Consider the following 22,529-nt stretch of genomic DNA (forward strand, 5'->3'; position numbering starts at 1 on the left):
ATATGGCTTTCCAAAAAAAGTGGAGGTCGGTGACATCAATGCTCGAATGCCAGTTCTCAACATTTAATTGCATTTAGATAGTTAAACATTGCAGCTATGTCTCCTAGTTGTTTCATATCAGTGTATTGCTTTAAAGTCATCCTGTTGATCGGCATGTCCAGGCCACCTGGACTTCCCATTTTTGTATCTCTCCCACTACTCTGTCCAAACTTACAAGAGGAGTTGAAGCCTGTCTGTCTTCCATTTATAGAAGCAAGAGATGATGGTTTCTGGTCTAAAATGCATAATGTCACATCATTTCAGTGATGCATAAAAATGCAATGTAAAATTACAGTAAAATAGCTGTCTCAACTTCCCCCAGGTGTTTTGGCTCAAATGACCCCATCTTTACTCTTAACTGCCATCCAGCAGTTCAAGGGTAAAGTCAGGCTAAGTACAGCCTGATATTGTAACTTCCTAAAGCACTAACACGTGTAAGGTTTTTTCAAACCTCTCTGTAATTGTTCAGACACGAGAATCAGGACTCCTTCACTTTGAATGGCATAAAACAGTTTTTTGATCTTAAATGTGCTTATCACTTATTCCATGGGCCTCTCTCCACCACAGGGTGAGTAAAATGATTAACTCATCAAAAATGTGTATTCACGTAACCAGTTTTGTCTGCGGCTCAACTTCCGCACAGGCTCAAATCACCCCGCTCTCCCCTATGCAAAACAAAACAAAGTCTATCACTTCCCCACACATTTTAAAAACACAGTCAGCATCCTCAGCCGAAATTACAAGATCTCAACTTTCTTCTCGTGTGTTCGTCCACATTCTCGTTAGAGAGAGGGAGTGAGATAGAGGATCTCTGCAGGTGGCGAAGCTGTTTGGGGATGATGAGCAATGGTGTGTCTCAGACCCATCTTTAATTCAGATGTCTCATGGTTCTGGGGCGGAGAGAAAACAAGAGACTTAAGATACAAGATTGATGCTCAAGTAAGAGGTGTGCACAGCCATTGTGCGTCACGCAGTTGAGGCATCATGCAACAAAACAAGCGGTAGATTTGCAGTTCATATGTCATGCCATATCTATCGACTGGGCTGTCTGGTTTTGTTGTTTTATTCATAAATCACATCATATTCTGTCTTTCTATGCATTTTGTTGTGCAGAATTATGACATTAACAGAAAATGAAGCTGAAATTAATATTTTAGAATTTGTTTTGTTAGGGACATAGAACAAACATTGCTGGATAAACCCACTAGTGGGCCCTGGGGCAATAATGAGCTGTGGTTCCAGGCTGACCCCTTTTCTTCTCACTCTCTGTGCATTGTGTCACCTTCAAGTTCCCATTAAGTAAACAACACTCAACAACATGGATGCTTAATTTGGAGCCCCAGAAACCACCCAGAACTGGCTCAGTTAGGTGTGGTAGGACAAAATGATTTAGCAACATAAGCCCTTTTGGCCTCTCTACAAATTAGGGTCTCCAGATGAGGTATTAATATAGGACAGCCTTTAAGGCCCTAATCATTTCAATTATACGGTGCTTTTTAGTGGTGTATATTCAAATATTATTAGGCAAGACTGAAGACCTAAAGCTCCACGATAAATCCCACTATGTGAACGTGTTGGACAAAACTAACAATATAGTGGAAGTTACTCAAAGACTGGCCAGTACGGTTGGAAGAAGAAAAAAAAACAAATAATCGATGTTCTTGAATTAATAAATGAATGATTTGCGCTCTTAAATCACTAAATGCGGGCTTTTCAATTCATCATTTTTGCACAAGAATTGACAGAACATCACAGCGAACAGTAGTGTTGACATTTTAACGTGTTGGGATGTCAGCGATAACACAATAATCACATAAACCTGACAGGGCTGAAAGACTGAAAACAATCTGAAAGTCACATCTGTTAAAACGGATGGATGTCAAGATGATCCTATTCTGTTTTGTGAAAACCTGTTTGAGTTTTAGGCCTTTAGTGAGGACAGTTTGCATACCTGATTACCAGAATGATAGGGAATAGCCATAGTCAGTGAATTGTCTTCACAAGGAGAGAAATACTATTTTGTGTGTGTGTGTGTGTGTGTGTGTGTGTGTGTGTGTGTGTGTGCACGCCCACCTCTTTTGTTTAGTTAAAAGGATCTGTCCTCAGTACGCTCCCTTATCACATTCCATATGTTAGGATCGACTGTGATGGACAACAATTGTTGCCCCATATTTGGCTCTTGCCATCATATTCCAACTTCCGCTGCCAAACTAATTTACTACTGCCGCCAGCACTCTTCATTGTTGCCTTGGAAACGAAGCTTGCGGTAGCTTTTCTGTTTAGTGAAAGTGAAGTAATTGATGCATTATATGCTAATCAGAAAAGTGTGGGTAGGATGATGTGGATGTTCACCCAGTTGGCATACCAAGCAGATGCAGATGAGTGTAAAGCTGTCTGTTTCCTGGGCAGACCTTTGATGATGAATGCCAGGCGCAGCGCTGCTGATGGAAACGTCTGCTTCCTGCTCAGCAGACCAGCAAAGACACAGTCAATGGAATATTAAAATCATTATATCTGAGAATGACAAAATCGAGCGTTCGAGGCGGAAAATGTGCGATAAACAGCAGATTGTTCAAAAGGAATCATTTCCAGACTGGAATTTCTCAGATGCTGCTGTGGTCACCATGATCTTCTCAGTGCACGCAAAATGTCTCTATTTACAGTGGAATAGATGATGATAGATGGTTACTTTAATTGGTTGTGAGATTCAATAAGGTCTTAATAGAGGAACATATAAACACACTGGGAAATCCATCATGTGGACGATGGCATAAATGGCTGAAAAGATGTTGCCTTTTCTTATTGTTTCTCTTTGTTATTGCCTGTTCCCTAAAGGCTGTTGCTAATCAGTATTGCTGTATATGAAAAAAATGCAGCAGTGCCTCATGATACAGTAGCAATGATTTGGGCTCCTGACAGTTGACAGGTAGAAAAAAAAGATGAAAATGGAATAAAACTGAAGTGCAGTATTGTGAATTATTTAGTGCAGGGGCCGTAGCAAAGATCTGACTACTTGCTCATTTAGGAAGATTAACAGATGTGGCAAATCACTCTGCTGTCAATCTTTTACAGTTCCCACGCTGAAGGACCATGAATAAATTGGGTTTCATATTTCCAAATGGAACTATTCTTTATGAGGGTCCTCTTTTCCTCTCTTCCCCGCACAGTACTAAAATAAAAATTAAAAAAAAAGGATGCATTTGTTATCCAACCCGACTGAGGGCCATTGTGAGGCCTTATCTCACTCATTCAAATTCTGCCCCGACAGCAACTTCCATATCAGTCTTACTTACAGGAGGAAACACATTTGTGAAAGTTCTATGTAGAGCTGCACATAATGAGAAAAATATGGCGCTGCTGGACAGGAGATAAGTGTGACCTGTACGAAACTGAGAGAATACTAGCCAGAGATTTTGCAGAAAAGACAAATGTCCTCATCTCCCATTGATGATCTCTTCAATCTCTGCATCTATGTCGTTCTACTTTGCCGAGGCTCTTGTGTACCTTAACTTCCACGATAAGCTTCTGACTTGGTCCCAACTCACTTCTTACACCTTCCCTCTTAAAAACCTGTCCTCTAACAGAGCAGCACTCACACCCAATGAAGACAATTTCACACAGACATTAATCTGCCACTGGCCACGGCCTTGCTTCATGGCCACAGATATATTGTCTAAGGAGAATAAGAACTTCACATCCCCACCTCCTCCCCTCTCTCTTTCTCCCATCTCTCGCGCCATCTCTGAGCCACTGTTTAGACAGGAAGCGGTGTGCTCAGAGAAGCTGTTGTCTCGTTAAATGGTACAACTGGGGAGGAAATGGATAAGAGCCAACCTTGATCATTTTACATCCTCTGCCTCAGACAACAGACTGAATCATTGGGAATGATTTGCCTCATAGGCTACCATTTTTTTGTGCTGCTTTATTATTTACTGAATTCCTCAATATGTAAGACTAGACTATATGTCCATAGCCCCATCCATAGTTTGCATGCTAACATTTACTGATTAGCACTAGACACAAATTCTAGCTGAGGTTAACAATGTTGTTAGTTTTGAAGGTGAAGTTTTGAAGCTAATGGACAAATGAGGTAAATTGAAGTTTAAATTTTAGTTATTACGTGTCATTCTTGAATATCTGTAGCAAATGTCACAACAATCCATCCACTAGTTGTATATAGATATTTCTCTCTGGCTCTAGAAGCAGAGTCATGAATCAAAGTCAGTAGGTTTTATCCTCTGGAGACCATGACTGTCTGTACAAAATACCATCACAATGCTGAGATATTTCAGTATGGTCCAAAGTGGTGGACCAACCAACCAGCTGACACTGTAAAGCCATGCTTTATTCATTCGACTCACAATCGTTTGGCAAATATATCTGTGAAAAACACCTTGGCTTCTTTGCTGTAGGACATACATTGAGAGACACTGCTGTAGGCCCGTTGATGAAGGGGTGATTCAAACTTTCTTTTAAGACTTCATTTATACTGCGATTAATCAAGCAGGGTGATCTTTTTGACACAAAATGTCAAAGAGACACATTATGTCAAACACAGTCTGATTAGAGAAGACAACCACAGAGTGAAAACAGCCTTTTCACACTGTTCAACACAAGCAGCAAATTGGCTGGAAATGAGAACTAATGAGCAATTACCCCACCAATGAACTTCTGTTAATGTCTGTTTTCTCAGTGCTCTCCAACTGAATCCTAATTTCTACTTATTTAATCAATCTGAATAAATAAGACACTTGTCTTTAGTTCCTTAATCTTTGTGTTCACTGTGAGCCGCAGAGAATGCGCTTCTGCATTCTGATGCACTTCCAAGAAAATTACTCATAATCTCCGAGCTCCTCCTGAAAAGGCTGTGAATGCAGTGTACACAGGAAAACATATTTCTCCATAATCAAAACATGGCAACCACACTGGTTTAGTTTATTTATACATTCATAAATACTTTATTTGTATGCAGCTTCTATTATGAACCTCCTGCCCATATTTCTGCCATAATAAAGCTAGTTACCCTTTAGAAAGAGAAGAGTTGCACTCTGCTTGAACCGATGGCCAGTTTCCAATTTAATCTGGAATTCCCTACCAATACCACTGCACATGAAAGACCCTTCAGCATGGGACAGTAATGACTTAACAGGGTTTGTTCACAAAGGGAAATATCTAGCAACATTATCCATTATTCACCCACTCTCCCAGCCCTGAATGGCAGAGGATAAGTATGTGTGCATTGTTTTGATTATGGAATTCAACACTGTTTTCAATGAACAGCGAGGTTATTGTATTTTAATGAACTAAAGCATTGTTGTGTGGGTATTAACATTTTGAATTACATGTTTATAGATTTGGTCATTTTCTGTCAAACAGACGTGAGCATAATGTTCAGTAGCCTAAGCAGAGGTTATTCAGGAACCTGCCTGAAGATTTTTCTTCTTTATTTTATATACCAAAATGACTGGACTACCCATTTAACGGCATTTTCATAAAAGTGAACAGATCTGAATATGAGCGAACATGCTTGGGTGTGTGCATGAAAACTGGCATGAGGTGTTCTGCATTCTGAATTTTTCAAATAGCGACTTACCTCCACCTGCAGGTCACACTCTGTAATAACATCCATCATAGGAACATAAAATATAATATTCACCCTCATAGGGAACTGCTAAATGGATTCATACTCACACAAGAAGCTTGAAAAAAGTTCAGCGTTGGTGCTGCTCTTCACCACATGTCATGCAGGAGACAATATAATAGCAGAAAATCATCCTACACAGGTCTTTGTGTCAGAGTTAAAGCTTTTCATTCTGCGTTTCCAATTCATGTTATACTATCAGTTGCAGTATTAGATCAGTGGTGTGTATTGATCGTTTTCTATACTTTTAGGCTCATAATGTTGGCGGAGTGACAGTCACAGACATGAGAAGACATCTGAGGCATCATAACTTGAATAAATATGTAGTGAAGCACCATCTGCAATTTTAATGGGGTAATTATGCAAATAAGACACCATCTTTCATCGCCCACAAAATACAGGAGTGAAGCTCATTGTTCAGACCTTTCCTTTCTGCTCTTTCACAAATAGCCTGCTGATAATGTTGATAATGCTGGAAGCTGAAACATGTCTGTACGCTTGACTGAGAAGCTTCTGCTCACTTATCAAGTACCCGAACATGTATTCCCGCAGAAGCAATCTGTGTCATAGCTCATGCTGTCAGATGAAAACAAATTCCTACTGTCATGCTTTAATTCCATATAAAACGCTGACGGCACGCCGGAGTAAAGCTCTCTGAAGGCAAAGTGTTGTCTCCTGTGCTGTGAGTGGTTTAACACACACAGAGAATGTGACTATATAAGCTGTATCTACATTAGTGTCATTCCTGAGGCTCTGTAAAGTGAAAAATAAAAGTTTAACATGCAAAGATTTCAGCAAACAAAACTGCCTGTGTTGCAGACCTCACAGAAGTCATCCTGACTTTTTTCGTAGACCAATGTTGCCCCCTACTGTGAGGAATGAGAACTGGGGAAAATTAAATGCAAGTCACTGCTTGTGGGTACCACTAGAGGCTCCTGTTAATACTATAATGTAATGCAAAGCTTGAGTGATCCTCAAGTTGACCCTTCACAGCTCCAGGAGGTCAGAGTACAGGTCAGATACAGACTACTGAAACATTAATAGGAAGATATTATATAAAATTATCCAAATTGTTAATTCAAATGAAGCCGTCTTTGGAAGCTGGCAGTCAACTTTTTTTCTGATTTGAAATTAGCTCCAGAGCCGCACTCCTGGAGCTTCTGTTTGTTTTTTTCACATCAAATGTGAAGTGTAAATTGGTTGATGATTTTTGATTGCTACAACAAAACCCAGCAGGGTTGTTGTAATTGAGGTCAAGAATTTGAAAAAAAGCTGCTCTCAACACTGTGTCACCCTGCTGAGTAAAAGTAGAATTAGAAGAAAAAAAGATAAATGTGAGACTGCAAGGAAGAAGACTGTTAAGATATGTGTTTTACAGATGTGAGATTAAACTATGATCACCAAAAATAACTGGACCGTGGCTCATTGGTCCTCAATCCAGATGAAAGTTAATTTTGCTTCTGGGGGGATAGTGGACAGGCACAGAATCCAAGTTGCTTGAAGTCCAGTGTGAAGTTTCCACAGTCAGTGATGATTTGGGATGCCATGTCATCTGCTGGTGTTGATCCACTGCTGAGAAACATTTTCTCAAGTCCAGAGTCAATGCAAGGTGTACCAGGTGATTTTAGAGCACTTCATGCTTCTATCTGCTGACAAGCTTTATGGAGATGCGGATTTTATTTTTCCAGCAGGACTTTGCACCTGCCCACAGGACCAGAACCACTAGGTACTGGTTTGTTGACCATGGTGTTACTGTGCCTGAATGGTGAGCTAACTTGCCTGACCTGAACCCCATAGAGAAACTATTGTGTACTGTCAAGAGAAAAGTGAGAGACACCTGACCAACAATACAGACGAACTAAAGGCCGCTATCAAAGCAACATAAGCTTCCATAACACCTCAGTAGCCACAGGCTGATTGTCTCCATGCCACACCACATTGATGCAGTAATTTGTGCAAGTACTGAGTGAATAAATTCAACCTTTTCACAACTGTTCAACTTTTCAGAAGGTCAATTTCTGTATAACAAATTCTTTTTTTCTAATATTCTAATATTTTGAGATATGGATTTTTGATTTCTATTATCTGTAAACATCAAGATTAAAACTAAAAAAGGCCTGATATATTTCACTTTATATGGAATGAATGTAGAATATATGATCTATGATATATTGGCTTAAATTACAGAAAAAGATGAACTTTTCCATGATATTCAAATTTTCTGAGATGCACCTGTACTGGGCCAGATTAAACACTAAACTACCAGTTGTGTAATGCAATTTATTGTTGCATTATAAAACTGCTTTCAAATGCTGAGTAGTACTCCTCGTGACATGTAAAGTAACATTTTCTGTGTAAAATAGGTAGAGTGGCCCTTAACATTAAATTCTTTATTTTCTACGTTAAACAAACAGAACATTTAAAAAGTGTGAAAAAAAGGCATGTTTTTCTTTTGTCTCGTGGTTGGTGGAACAATAGAAATTTGGAAGCTAACTATACATTAAGAAGGCAATTAAATAGTCATTTGGAGATTTTCCATTTTTTTAGTGCAACAGCTCATATTTCATTCATTGTTGTTGACACACTCATTCATCACATACGACGCAGCCTGGGATTCCCAGTTTGACCGGATGCTGTCTTCAGACAGTCACCACTCAGTGCTCCCTGTACGTGTCCGTCTCCACTTTTCCACTGCACTGAGGATGGAAACGTTACCTAGGGAACCAGCCAAAGCGACAGAGGGTATGTAGCTTATAGAAGACACTGATAATTAGTGACTGGAAATAACTGAAGGTCACAGGAGACAACACTGCAGAAAGTCTGACACCTAAAATATGAACACAGATAATGAGGCACATGTTGCGTTTTCTGCTAGTTGATCACACACTTCCTGTAGATACCTTTTATATAACATACAGTATATTGGGACAATAATAGTGGAAAACATTAGTTTCTTATTTTTTGTACCTTTTTTGCAGTAATATTGATTGTAGAAAAATACATTATAAACTTTAGAGGATTCTTATAACATGTTGCATTTTAATTGACAGCCAGTAATGCTGCATTCATGACTAGGAAAGCACAGGGCATTTTGTTTCACCGAGCGGAAAATCATAGTTTTTACCTGTTCTGTGGTGTGTACAAAAAGTCCAAAACAAAGGCCACTGAGACAAGTCAAAAGTGCAGAGAGTTAGAATGACTTCCTCCTGGTGTGAAGTTTGTTCTTTCCCAAACAGAGGGCTACGCTGCTTGGGGAGGCCTGTGACGACATAGTGCACGAGCTGCACGAGGCTTGGTCCACCCTGTAGGAGATGGAGTTGTAAAAGACGGGGTTACTATGGCCGCCTGCCTGGTCACAGTGAGGAGGAGAGGGGCTGTTGTAAATGTCCAGGCCACAGCACATGCAGGAGAACAAGACCCTGAATCTGCTGGGCTTCGAGTGCTCAGATAAAACAAGTCTGCGCTCCTCTAGGGGAGAGGAGAGGAGATTCAGACAGCTGGTGCCCCCCTCCATGGGAAGACTTAGGTTGTACAGGCTGCCGTGTCTTTCTTTGCTGACTTTATATCCAGCATCAGCAGTTTCTACTTCCGACAACTCTATGTCCCCCTGCTTGTCCTTAGGCTGCCTTCCATGCTCCTCTCCCCCTGCCTCCGGCCTCATGTCAGGCTCCTCAGTGCTTACAGTGAGAAACCTCAGGACCACCAGGTTAAGAAAAGCCCCAATGACTGTCAGCCCAACCAAAATGTACATGAAGCTAAATGCCACATAGGGTGGTCGTTTCTGGAGAGCATCTTTCTTCTGCAGGGCCACAAAATCCCCGAATCCAATGGTGGTGAGTGTGATAAAGCAGTAGTAATAGGCATTGAAGAAAGTCCAGTCCTCAAAGTGCGAGAAGGCTGCAGCTCCGATGCACAGGGTGCTCATGCATGAGAGCAAACCCACTAGGACCATGTTCCCCATGGACACCTGGGTCTTCCGTAAGCCCAGGCCCTGCTTGGCTCTGCACAGAAGGTAGCGGACAAAAGTGTTGATCCTCTCTCCCAGGCTCTGGAACATGACCAGCGTCAGAGGAATGCCCAAGACAGCGTAAAACATGCAGAAGGTCTTCCCAGCATCAGTGCGTGGAGCGGCATGGCCATAACCTACAAAGTCACAGTATATTGCCGGTCACACAATGTCAAGCACTACTGTTTAATGTCTATAAGGATTCACTTATTAAGATTACTACTGATAACACACTGAAAGGCTAAAATGCTTAGACCAAACACTGCAGAACCAAGTCAGGTCTCAAGTCTGTTTCTCAAACACTGCTTAAACCATAACACATTTTATCCAGCTGATTTAATAGCCTATATTTACTAACCTATGAGGTGGTAAGGGTGCAGTGTATAGACACATGGCTTTGGTGTGATAGACCCGGGTTCAATTCCCCACTGTGAGACACCAATGTGTCCCTGAGCAAGACACTACACCATTAGTTGCTCCAGAGGCGTGCGACCTGTGACATATCTATCAATTGTAAGTCACTTTAGATAAAACCGTCAGCTAAGTGAATAAATGTAATGTCCATATGAAGCTATTTCTGTGGTTAAACCTCCATGTATCAATATTTTTATTTTTATTTAATTACATGCATCTATATATTGTAAAACAGCTCATTGTGGCAAAAGCATGGCAAATGATCGTTGTGGTCAACATTGATTTATTCATCACGTCCTATTTGTGTTCACACACCCACAACTGCTTATCAGGCAAAATAAGGGAAAACACCTGAGTGGCTGGATCATGGGTGTGTAGGGCCTTTAAAAACTGGCCAGGATACATGAACATCTGAAGGATGAAGCAGAAAGAGACAACAAAGGAAAGTTGTCATGTGGTCCTGATTCTGTCATATTTCTCGGGCTCTCATGGAATAAGAATGAATCAACTGCACATTTATTCAGGTATTTGAAAGGTTTGACAAACTGATCCATGTTTCCATGTTTTATTTTCATTCTGATGTCTGTGCCAAATGAAATCGTTTAAATTGGCCTATTAAAGGCATATTTTCTCATAGCGTCATTTTCTGCCAAAGCAGGCGCCTGTTTTCTCCAATCTCTAAAAACCCACTGTACACTAACTGCTCAGCACCAAACATAAGCAGGCACAGTTAATGACTAGTTGGTGAACATAGTGTAGCAGTTAGCAGTTAAAGAGGCAGTTCTATTTTGTATGTGCTCCGCCCTCTAACAGGCTTCGCTTTTGGTGGGAAAATGTTGCACTCACCACCCAATCAGGGGCAAAAAGTTTTTCAGTCAATTTAAAATGTCTTTTTCCAAGTTCTATGCCTCTTGTGCCTCGCCTGCCGCCCCCACCTGTCCTGCTTTATCTGCCTGGGTTGCCTGCCTCCCCCATTCCCAGAGAGGAGCATGAATGGCGGCTGTAGTTCTCTGAGTCTGTTAGCTCCCTCCACGCTAGCCTGGTACCAGCAATCCCAGCCCAGACTCAAAATGGCAACGATAAAATTATGGCAGCGGGGCTGGTCTCCAGTTGGACTCGTCCTAAGCCTGCTATAGCGATCACTTCTTCATGGGGAGGGAAACCCCTGAGATCTGCATTGACAGCTAATGAGTGTTTTGTGGCTCACTGGACTATCCCCACCAGCCTTGCAGCTCCTAAGGAATATGGCTACCAAAACATCACTACAACAGTGCGGTCTTTCAGACGAGACATCCAGCTGGTGATTATTTGTCCTTCACTGTTTGTACTCAGACCTGAGCAGGTAATGGTGCCAACAGGGAGGAAGAGAGCCCGCACAATCTGTGTCTGATGAGCCCCTTTGTCTGTTCAGCAATTCGCTCACTGGATCTTTGATGCAATCCGCAGGAGTGTGAGGCAATGGATGACGCTCCTCCAGCAGACCTGAGGGCACATACCACGAGGGGCATCGCGTCCTCTACGGCAGTGCTTGTTGTACCATCTGGGGGGACCTTTATCTGGCGCAGACTGAGATGTCCCTTCATGGCCACCAGCACTGCTGGCGTCATTGCAGCCTGGCTGAGAACATCAGGCATTAGGGGCTCGGCCGTGGGATTGCTGTCGCAATTTTAGGTCTGGCAGGGTTCAAATCAGGTTGGGTCGGGCCCAGCTGAGAGCGGTGCGCGTACAAAATAGAAGTAGCAGTTAACTGGATGTAACTCAAGTTCTATTAGTACTTCCAGAACCCTCAAACCACAAGCCCAGCTGGTGATTGTTGAGTTTCAAAGGGAGACCATGATGGCTAAAATCCACTGACTCCGGCTATGGCGCATTACAGCAGCGCCGCGGTTGCCGGTGCTAATCGCTGGCATTATAGTCAATGTTTATGAGTCCACCAGATGCTCCACAGTGAATAGGTAGCAGGTCTATTTTTGATGCAAGCCACATCAAGCAGCACAGGCAGGAAGTCAAACACAGAACGGCATAGAGAATCCGGTCAACTTTCAAAATAAAAAACCCTGTGGAGACTCCCGACAACAATAAACACGGTTAAAACAGACACAAAAAGAAATAATTTAACTACGTAGCCTACTTAATCATAGTAGAAGTACAAAAAGCAAACTTATTACCAAATCAACTAATCTAAACATGTCAGCAAAATCAGGCAGCCAAAATGCTCTCACTCTGAAATGCTCCTTGTGGGAAATGCAGCCTCAAGTTGACAGAACGAAACGGGGTCACAGAGAGCTGTGAAGAAGGTAGTAGAAGCAAGTAAATAATGTGAGACAGGCTGCACACTCCGCTGCTGACACGCTTCTGAGACGCTTCCAGTGGACTTTGACGTCGGGCTTTGACGTCGGGCTATGGACGCATCAAAACTGTGGTGCAGTCAGTGGATTCCTGGCATTAGAGGACTCTGCACATACTTGGTAGACAGAAACACAACAACAAATGAATGCTAATGTTAAACCATAACGGCTGGATGTGTAAGCAACTGTTTGCTAACAAGTTCCCCATATCAACTTCATTACATTTACATACATTACACAAACCTAGATAAGAACATAATAAGTGAGTAGCAAACAGTCACCTTCTTAAGAGCTCAAAGGTAGCTGTAAAATGGTGGTAGTTTTATCCATCCAGTTTTCATAGTGAAAAAAAGTATAGAAAAGTCAAAAGAATGTTCTCAAAATGCCTGCACTCCTCCAACACTATAATGAGACTAAAATTGTACCTGCAGAACTAGCACTAAATTTACTGACGGCAGGGAGATGCATTTTCCAAAATGTAAAGAGCATTTTCCATAAAATAGGACTATGCTCAATGTGTTCCAGCCATATTTTCATCTAAATATGGCTAAAAAGGCCTACATGAAATGGGCCTCCCATCTCAAATGTATTAATAATAATAAGTTCATTGAGGGTCCAGTATTAAGCATATCCTACCACTGGAGGCTCACCTGTGTCAGAGCCAAGTGTGTTCTTGTGGGAAACTAGCCCTCATAACGGGAACCAGGTTAGTGCTGAGGCACTAGAAGTAAAAAAAAAATAAAGAACAAAAGTCAGCTTCAAAGAATGGAGAGATGAGCTGGCTCGGATGTTTTCTTTTTGAGCAGCTTATCTACAGAGTTTAAGAGTGAAATATATTCAGGAATATCTGGGGTCCCTATTTCGAAGTGATCGGTAGAGAGGATCACAATGACAGATGGTATTCATGTGTCCCATCCCTGTTGTCTGTGCATCATATAATCGTTTGTGCTCAGTGGATGAACACGAGGTGTAATATTTTATCAGCCTGTGTTACAAACTGTCAGTAGCAATGTGCATGGTCTTTTTAAATATTCTGTGTATTGTTTGAAAATTTGTAATGTATGTGCAAATACTGAAAAAGCAATAAAAAGGTTTAATCATTTAAAACAGGGTTCTTAATGTTTTAATCATTTCTACCCAATGTGAAATCTGGTCACATGAGAATTCATAACAACCACTGTGGATAGTGGACTACCACCTATAGCCTAATGCTTTACATCAATGGATAGATTTTTGGTGGTTTGTCCCTTTAAGTAATTTTATTTTTCACATTGCCAGTCATTACGTTGTCGATTATCGTTTACAAGGTGCTAATCAGTGGGAGCCCTTAAATGACAATGGCAAACTTCAGGTCCCATTTCCAAAATCACGCACGATGTGCATTGCAGTAGGGGAGAAAAAGAACAATATTTCTCCCCCACTGTAACAGACTATGTCTGATGACTCGCATGCATGTACAGTATGTGTATGAAAATGTATCTACAGAATAAACTTACTTAACAGTATACTTAAAAAATATTACTAAAATGTACTAAATTAAAGAACATCTCTGTACATCCTCAGGTCTAACAAAAAAAGATTTGTGTGTCTGTGTGTTAATGATTTATATTCCTAATCAGAGTCAAAGTCAGTGTTTGAAATGGGCCGGTACTCACCAGTACGCAGTACAAGCACTTCTATATTTTCCTTTTTGGCGTACTACTTTTTCTTGCACACCAGAATTTCTCACAAGCTGCCTGTACACTTCTCTGCCCTCTCGGAGTACAGAAAAGATTGTGTGCCGATACACACGCCAACATGTGAACAACTTGTGAATGGGAAGTACTGGTCACAGTGCTGACAAATGAATGCTGGTAACCCTGGAGTGAAGGCTTGGAGGGCCCAGACTGCAAAAGGCACTCTATAAAATATTAAAATCAAGAAAGTCCCTAGTTGTATGTGTAACACTTTTTAAGGAAGTGTTACAACCCAACCCACCCCAGTCAGCCAATGTTTAGCTAGCTGTATTAGCATAGTGGTTTGAAATTAGAAAGGAACAAATGCATCACATGTTGCCTAAGAAACTACATTTCAATCTAATATAATCTGGTCAAAAAATGTTTTATTTTCTCTATATATTCTGAATGTACCTGTTTCCAGACTTGATAACCACCATGCCTGATCGGGGAGGAAGCAGGGAAATAGTGAAATGATCACATGACTCCTATCTTATCTTAGTGGAATTGGTGTTGTTAAAACTCCCCCATGTTACAACCATACCCGGTCTCCCCTACCTCACACGGCACCCCATCCCTATAAAATGTCCCAAAGTGGTTCCTGCAGCTTCAGGTCCTACTCTCCCTTTGAACTGTTAAGAGCGCCTAAAGACACACTCACATGCAGTAATTCAGACATGCTGCTCGCCCTGTGTCTTTCAGGTATAAGACGCAGGTACGGGGAAATCTTAAAAGCATAGGCTATACTTGCCAATTGTGGTGATGACAGTGATGGCAAAATAAAAGGAGCCGGCGAACTTCCACTGCCTCCCGGCGCGGTGCGGCTCCGACTGAAGGACCACCCTCTCAATCTCCCTGTAGTCATCCTCGGCGAAGCCGTACTTTTTCTTCAGCTCGTTCAGCTTCTGCTCCAGCGCCCTTTTCTTTGAACTCTCACTGTCCGACTCCAGTGCGTCAAAGACGGCGGCTCCAATGAGCAGGTAGAAAACTATGGAGAGAATGAGGGAGAGGGTCCTGATGTTCTTCGTCTTCATCCTCAACTACGGAGTGCGCGCGGAGGGAGGGCGCTGCTGCTCAGAGGGACAGACGCACAGGGGACACTGGAGCGCCCACCATGGACACCATTCATCTGCAGCGAGTTGATGAGTTGAGGCCTGTTTGGCCTGCTAGGATTACAGCATATAGGCCTGAATAGGTTGTGTTTTGGCACCGAAGCTCAGCAGCTGGCAGCACTTTGACTTCCCACAGGACACTAGGCCACTTACAAGTGCTCACGTGGCCTCATTGACTGTGCCTTAAAAGTATCAATCTGTAAATAGATTTTTTTTTACAGGTGCACTTACTCACACCTGTGCTCTGTCTACAAATGTCAATTCATCAAAGTTCCCCCTCCACACATGCATGCAGGAGCAGGGTGATGTGACATCACAATTTGTTCGGAAATCAATCAATGTTCAGTGTAGTATGATATGAAACTTCCAGTGCACAGACACTGAGAATGGACTTTTCATTAGAGTAGGAGACATCTTGAGTCAAACTTTTAAAATGAACAATGTTTGCATATTCAAAGATTCAGTTTTTTTCAAACGTGGGAGAAGGAGTACAACTGACCCTAACCTATAGCCTAGGTAATTTAACTTTTTTGGTTTTGTTAGAAAAAAAAACATATCAGAAATTATTCAAACCAGAGTATTTTTTTAATGTAAATCTAAATAACTAAATCAACAAGTATAATGCAGTTCATATTGCGTGTGTGTGTGTGTGTGTGTGTGTTTGTGCGTGCTTGCATGTGCATCTAAAAGGATCTTGGATATCCTTGATATTACACTTTTGGTATTCTGTCTTGGTCATCACAACACAAGGATCGTCAGTATTTCTGAATTCATGGAGAGTTTTACAAAAATCAATAAAGAAGGGAAAAATGATAATCACTGCAGGCTGGATTTGCCACAGCAAACTGCAAACTTTGTTAGACTGACTCTGCTAACTGTTAATCACTGATCCTGTGTTTGGAGAGGTTTGGCATAGTATGTCACAGAGAGCCTGTGTGTTGTGTCTGTTGCTGCCACAGAGAAGCACAGCGGAAACAGCTGCCCTTTCCAGCCTCTACTCTCTTGATTATTTTGCCCCGTGAAGCGTTCATGTGCGGAGTATTCACAATATGCTCGGCTAAAGTATCACTCTGAGCGATGAATCATTAGCTGGTGGCAGCCTTGACCTTTATCAAGCACACTTAGTCACCGAGTGATCCAGCAAGCCTCCGTCGTTAACTAAGTCCAGCACAGAGTGAGTGAGAGAGAGATGATTTGCGTGTATTAGTGTAACTACACAGAGGCCTGGCTCATGGAGCCTCGCTGAAGTTTTCAGTGGCTTCTGCTGGGCCTTTCCTCAGTGTCATGCTAATTGGGTTCACAGCATAGCAACCAGAAAATAGGCTAACTGCTATAGCTCCATGCTGCAAGTTAATTCAGTTTCATATCCTGCATGAAGTTCCCATCTATTTCAGGAGGGCATTCCAATTTGTGGGGCCTATTCATGCACTAAACCAGGCCATAAAGAGCCTGCGATCTGTCATTAAAATCCACATTTATTGCCTCCATTCCATAGAGAACATATGGTTATCTCTACACTGTGTTTTTATCTTCCAGAGTACAGGACCTTATACCGCTTTAGTAAGCACAAATGAATCTATTGCAGAGCAGATGTTAACAGTGTACCATGCAGACAAGTCTTGATTTTCTCCACTGGCAGTGCGAGCAATTATCTCCTTGTGAAAGGAGTCCCTGAGAGATAATAGTCTCGCCGGAGTCTGCTCAATGAACGCACACAGTGCTTACATCAGTATTATTCAATTCCTTTTGTAAATTTCACTTCGTATGTACAAAACAAATACCCCACAGAAGAAGTTTCCAAAGTCACAAATGGGCACATCACTTCAGCAGTATATTGTGCAATCAAAGACAAGTGACATACGTTTTTGAATAAGGGATCATGTGGTTTAACAACTCTCCAGTCATAGTAATAATGGTCCATTATCTGATGTACTCATCTCATATCTCTGTGCCGTGCGGTTCATGCGTCCCCTTATCTTCCACAGGAAGACATTAAAAGCAGGATGTTCACTGGCTCCAGGCGGGACACTCATATGTCCAAGTGCACTCCCCAGTAGAAAATGAGGAGGGGGAAATATATTGCAAACATGATGCTATCTTTACACTGATAACAGCAGGGGATGGCAGTGGAGACAAAGACAGTCGTTGTGGTAGGCATATAGTACAACAGCACATTTTAAAAACCCATTTAATAAAAAAATAAACTTTATATGAACTTGCAGGCAAATGTCTCTTTGGTGACAAGTCATCAACCTGTTTCCCTCTGTGACACAGGTTTGAACTTTGCAGCTTGAGTGAACAGCCCTTTGAGCCTTATTAGCCAAAAGGGCAGGGACGTGGTATTTAATTCCTCTACAGCGGTACCGTCAGGAAGAGGTGCCTCATTGTGGTTGAGGCATCTGGTGTGAGGATGACTGCGGCAACAGAAAAAAAAGGTGTTTTTTTTATCATATGGGTCACTGTTTTCTCAAAGTAAATCTCAGCTGCCAACAGTCTTTGTGTTTTGAAAGACTCAATGTCTATTTGATGACACATAAAATAATGTTTTATAGTTTTTTTGTATCTTTGCCCTGCTTAACATAATATAAAGTAAAAGAATATAAAGTCAAATAAATACCTACAGTTGACAAATTTATTTTAATTTAATCAAATGTAAGTTTTACCCCAAACATACTAATCTAGCACTTTACTACTTCATCCAAAAACTATAAAAATCTTTCTCTAAGGCTCACCTTAATATAAATATACAAATTGCACACAATACAAAAACTATACCTTATTTTAAATGACAAAAAAATTAACAATCGACTTAGGTCAAAATGGCTTTGATCAAATAATTTAAAAAAAATTTTGATGAAACAGTAAATTTTTAGTTCAGTAAGACTAGGGGCAGCATGTTGAGGAAAATTGTTTTTGACATTTGTTTTGTTTTTTGTTAGAATTACCATGGGGGGTCGTCTTACCCTATGTTACCCTACAAGATCACAGAGTTAAAAATAAAAACCTGTCCATGTTTTGGCACCAGGGTATGTTACTCCCTCTGAATGTCTACCTCTGCTTTGTGGCCCACATTTTAGGGTAACAAAGGAGTTGGGCAAAAACAAAGCAATGGATTTTTTTTTTACTTTAAAAAAATGTCTTGACAAAAAACTATTGTAAAGGTAAACTGATTTATTATTTTGATATTGTTGATAATCTTGAAATGATGATTACCTATCTGGGGACTGAATGGATAATGTAACAGTTTTCACGCTGAACTATTAGCCCACCAGACCAGCCCAAATGGAGAAGGGGTCATCATCAATCTTTCAAACTTAACCCATGAGTGTTTCTGTTTGTTTCACTTAAGCCATAACACCATAACCATAGAAACTTTCTCTCAGATCATATTTCAGCAACATGGACCAGCTGACGTCTTATGGGTGTTGGTTTAAGTTTCTGTTCCCTGTAAAGACTGGAACGACAACTTCAGAGAAAGTGAAAGTGAAAGAGACAAACACTTCATATGGGCTACAGTGACCGCAGACTACGACTGTCAGTGCTGTATCGTGTTGTGTTTTGCGTAGCCTACGATGTCCTGGTTTATCTATTGCCGATGGTGGCCTGATTTCGAGGGGTTTAGGCACATACTGCGTTCCATATTGCGCTGGATTTGTCAAAAGTTACGGGAAGGATGTTCACTTTTAGTGAAAGTGTTCAGATTCTTTCGCAGAGGCCGAGTTGACTCTGAAGGTGGCGAGCCTCCAGGAGGTAGGTTGCGTGACGAAGAGGATGATGACTTTGACAGCGAGGAGTATCGTGTTAAGTCGACAGATGAGTTGTTCTGTGGCTACGATTCAACCTGGGAGACTGAGGAGGATTCGGGGTACACATTCAACAACAGGAGGCGACCAGCAGCGTCCAGATATGTGAGTAAACCCAAGGCCTGCTGCAGGCCTAAAGCTGGTTTCACTTTAGGCCTGCATTGGAATGACGCAAAAATGTTTAGATTTTAGGTGTGCCTTTTGTTAATTTTATAGTGACTGTATTATATTATAATCTCAGTTGTAATATTTTAAACACTTTTTTGGTCAGGGTAACTTAATTGTCAAAATTGACTCGATTGTTTGTTTTTAGGCCCTCTACAATCACTAAATGCCTCTGACCTTTTATTTTCTGTGTACCAGAAGAACAAGTTCAGCAGATTTGAAAATGCTGCAAAAGACATGCAGAATTACAGGCATAACTACCCTGTAAGTTACACACACACACACACACACACACACACACATGCACAGATGTGCACATCCTGCACACCACAAACATACACTGTCCTAAGTTCAACCATTTAAACCATGCACACACTGTTCTAAATCTCCCCACAGTCCCAGACCAGACCAGATCGCTGGATAGGGCCAGTAAATGTAAGTACACACAATGATAGTGGGTTGAGATGATTTATTATGTGACGTGGTTATTACTTAATATTAAAAAAATATAATGTCTAAATGCAATTCTCTTCTGTCAAGTAGGATGACATGCCTAATTTGAATTTCTACCTCGGAAAGACGGCCTCTAAACCTGACGGTAGGCCTACAGGCACACTGTGTGAATGTCCATGGATAGAAATAAGATCAATATTGCAATTTAATTTATAAAATCAGTGTGACTGCATCAGAAAAAAAAAAAACATTTTTAGAGTCCTAAAGGAATAAAACAGTTCTGGGTTTCACTATAGAACAGCAATGACTGGCAAAGTAAGAAGAAATATTCATTTTGTGTGGCGTAAAAATGTGATTCAACCACCAGGTGTCTACATCCACATTTTCCACAATGAATGGCATGGAAGGTATGAAGAACTGGAGTATGTACACACCTATATTCAGTGGTAAGCTATTCTATAATTACAGGTCTAATGTCAAATGTTCATTTCCTGTTTTTACAAATTGTGATAACATTTTCTCTCAAAGGTTATTCCCACTGAAAGAACCAGGGATGAACAGTGAGGCCAGTCCATTGACAAAAGAAGAAGTTGAGGTACAGCTGCTAAATGCTGCAAAGTTAACATTTAAAAAAAGGTGCTTCACATATTCTAACAGAAGTTCTGCCTTTGCTTCAGGGTTTTCTTCGAAACAGCACTGCAAAGGAAAATCTGTTGAAGTCCTACCAGCTCATGTTGGACTTCTATGGTATCGAGTTGTGCGATGAGACAACAGGAAAAGTCCAAAGAGCACGTAACTGGAGAGACAGATTCAACAACCTTAACAGGTGATGTCTGTTATTTAATCAAACATATTGTTCACTAAAAGTAACCGAACCCGCTAAGTAATCCTTCTTTCTTTTTTGCCTTTTTCACTGTGTCAATGACAGTAAAACTCATAACAGCCTGCGCATCACCCGCATCCTGAAGTGCCAGGGAACCCTGGGGTACAGTCACTACCAAGCCCCCCTGGTCCACTTCTTCCTGGAGGAGACACTCGTCAAAGGGGAACTCCCAAATGTCAAGGACAGTGTTCTCAACTACTTTGTGTTTGCTGTCCTCGATAAGAAAGAACGCAGGCGTCTCATCAAGTTTGCCTATTTGAACTATGACCATAAAGATGAGTTTGTATGGTGCCCAAAGAAAATTCAGATGATGTGGTCAAAGGCTGCCAGTAGCAGGACAGAATAGAGTATTTTAGTCTGGACAATGAGGATGAAGCCAAAGACGAGGCAAACAAATTCTATACTTGTTGTGAATTCAGTAACAGAAAATCACAATGTGTGATGTTGGTTGTCAATCAAACTGTGACTTTGGAATGTCACTGCCAATTAAACTTCACCAATAGATATCAAAATGTTTTTCCAATATTATTATTTTGTTTTCCAATAATTTTTGGAGCCGTTTCATGACCACCTGCAATGTAATGTAGTAATGTTATCGAAGGCACACTCAAAAATCCACCATATGCTGTCTGGTTTGGGTATACTTTATTTTGTTTCTATTCTACATTTCTATTGTGAATACAGTACAGCACCTGCTAAGCATTAGTATGTAGTATGTCTGGTAACAGTGTTATATAGTGGTGGTCACACAAAATATTGATATCATTTTTCTTCTGTTCACCTATTTTGCATTTTGTTAATTGATAAATCTAATCTATTAACATGTCTATTTTTGAAAGCTTTACTTTATAGCACTTTTCCACACTGCCTGACTAAAACGTTTGCACAGTACTGTACATATCATGCGAGTCTGCCAAATGAATGCAGATAAAATATCCAGCCCTGAAGAGAAACATCACAGCAGGTAGAAGCAGCAAAGACAGAGTGATGAGTTATGCAGTTATGTATCTGGTTATGCAGAGGCAGATACTCCAGATAGTAGCCTACACCTGATCTTTACAGAGCATCAGTGAATATTCCCCAGTAGTTCATGCAGTGGTTTACTGTACGTCACACACGGAATCATTTTTTGAAAATGCTTTTTTTTCTCTTTAGTATTAGTTTGGTTTCCAGTTTCCAGGTTTTATTGTTATTCTTTCACTTGACAAAAATGTGCAGTATTCTGAACGGGACAAATATGTTTTTACCAGAAAATGTGCAATTGTAATTTAAGAGCTTAAGGTGTGGGTAAGTAGGACAAATTAAGAATTTTAAGAATTGCTGTTTGGCTGTGGTTAATAAAGCAGAAACTGTTCCTAATTTTCATTGTCTAAAATATTAATTCTATTATCGTATTCACCATGTGCACATCCTGTTTTAAATGTAAATGCATTTATTCCTATTACGGTGATTATGCACATCAATCTGATTACATTCACATAACAGTTTTGTACGGATTATGGCGAGAATAATGTCAAATGGTAGTTTCACTTTACTTTGGGACCAAGACTTTAATTTACTTATGGACTTTTTAATTTATAATTTACACACACAAAAAAAACTGTATTTACAACAGCAGAGACCAACACACTGATCATCAAACGGGTTTAATTGGTTGAGCTGAAACAAAATCAGGACATTTCATTAACAGCCATTGATGGGGTCTATACTGTAGATAGTTGGAGCCTTAAGTTCAAAGCTATTGGACATATAAACACACATCTGTGTGTAAACAGTGTTGCCAGCGTTCACATTATCCATCTCAGATATATGGCTTTTATTTTCTCTACTTAGAAAAGTATGATTAAAAACATCAGTATATACACAAATACATTCATATTTACATATTTCAAATGGTGTGTTAATCAGTTACATCATTGTTCTCTTAAAAAAACAGGAGAAAGATCCATG

At 40.7% G+C, this 22,529-nt stretch overlaps 2 protein-coding genes across 2 annotated transcripts; one reads left to right on the forward strand and one right to left on the reverse strand.

Annotated features, from left to right (window-relative positions):
- Nucleotides 1-8,537: 8,537 nt before the first annotated feature.
- Nucleotides 8,538-15,197, reverse strand: LOC123956531 (potassium channel subfamily K member 15-like). The gene is made up of 2 exons (XM_046028783.1): nucleotides 14,915-15,197; nucleotides 8,538-9,823 (listed from the first exon to the last, which is right to left on the reverse strand). The coding sequence occupies exons 1-2, from the start codon at nucleotides 15,195-15,197 to the stop codon at nucleotides 8,871-8,873; spliced, it is 1,236 nt and encodes a 411-aa protein (XP_045884739.1). The 3' UTR covers nucleotides 8,538-8,870.
- A 3,580-nt stretch (nucleotides 15,198-18,777) lies between these two features.
- On the forward strand, nucleotides 18,778-21,938 carry LOC123987267 (opioid growth factor receptor-like). Its single transcript, XM_046076000.1, has 8 exons — nucleotides 18,778-19,183; nucleotides 19,442-19,507; nucleotides 19,640-19,678; nucleotides 19,787-19,841; nucleotides 20,064-20,142; nucleotides 20,225-20,291; nucleotides 20,374-20,522; nucleotides 20,625-21,938. The coding sequence occupies exons 1-8, from the start codon at nucleotides 18,848-18,850 to the stop codon at nucleotides 20,923-20,925; spliced, it is 1,092 nt and encodes a 363-aa protein (XP_045931956.1). The 5' UTR covers nucleotides 18,778-18,847; the 3' UTR covers nucleotides 20,926-21,938.
- The last annotated feature ends 591 nt before the right edge of the window (nucleotides 21,939-22,529 follow it).

This window comes from Micropterus dolomieu, linkage group LG18, assembly GCF_021292245.1.
Source record: "Micropterus dolomieu isolate WLL.071019.BEF.003 ecotype Adirondacks linkage group LG18, ASM2129224v1, whole genome shotgun sequence".
Lineage (NCBI taxonomy): Eukaryota > Metazoa > Chordata > Actinopteri > Centrarchiformes > Centrarchidae > Micropterus > Micropterus dolomieu.

Bases quoted from the DNA above. Each gene is read 5' to 3' on its own strand.
- LOC123956531 (XM_046028783.1), bottom strand. From the start codon at position 15,197: ATGAAGACGAAGAACATCAGGACCCTCTCCCTCATTCTCTCCATAGTT. The intron at 9,824-14,914 runs GCAAGTATAGCC...GTGACTTTGTAG, and splicing joins CACTGTCATCACCACAATTG to GTTATGGCCATGCCGCTCCA.
- LOC123987267 (XM_046076000.1), top strand. From the start codon at position 18,848: ATGTCCTGGTTTATCTATTGCCGATGGTGGCCTGATTTCGAGGGGTTT. The intron at 20,143-20,224 runs GTAAGCTATTCT...TTTCTCTCAAAG, and splicing joins GTACACACCTATATTCAGTG to GTTATTCCCACTGAAAGAAC. The intron at 20,292-20,373 runs GTACAGCTGCTA...CCTTTGCTTCAG, and splicing joins TGACAAAAGAAGAAGTTGAG to GGTTTTCTTCGAAACAGCAC.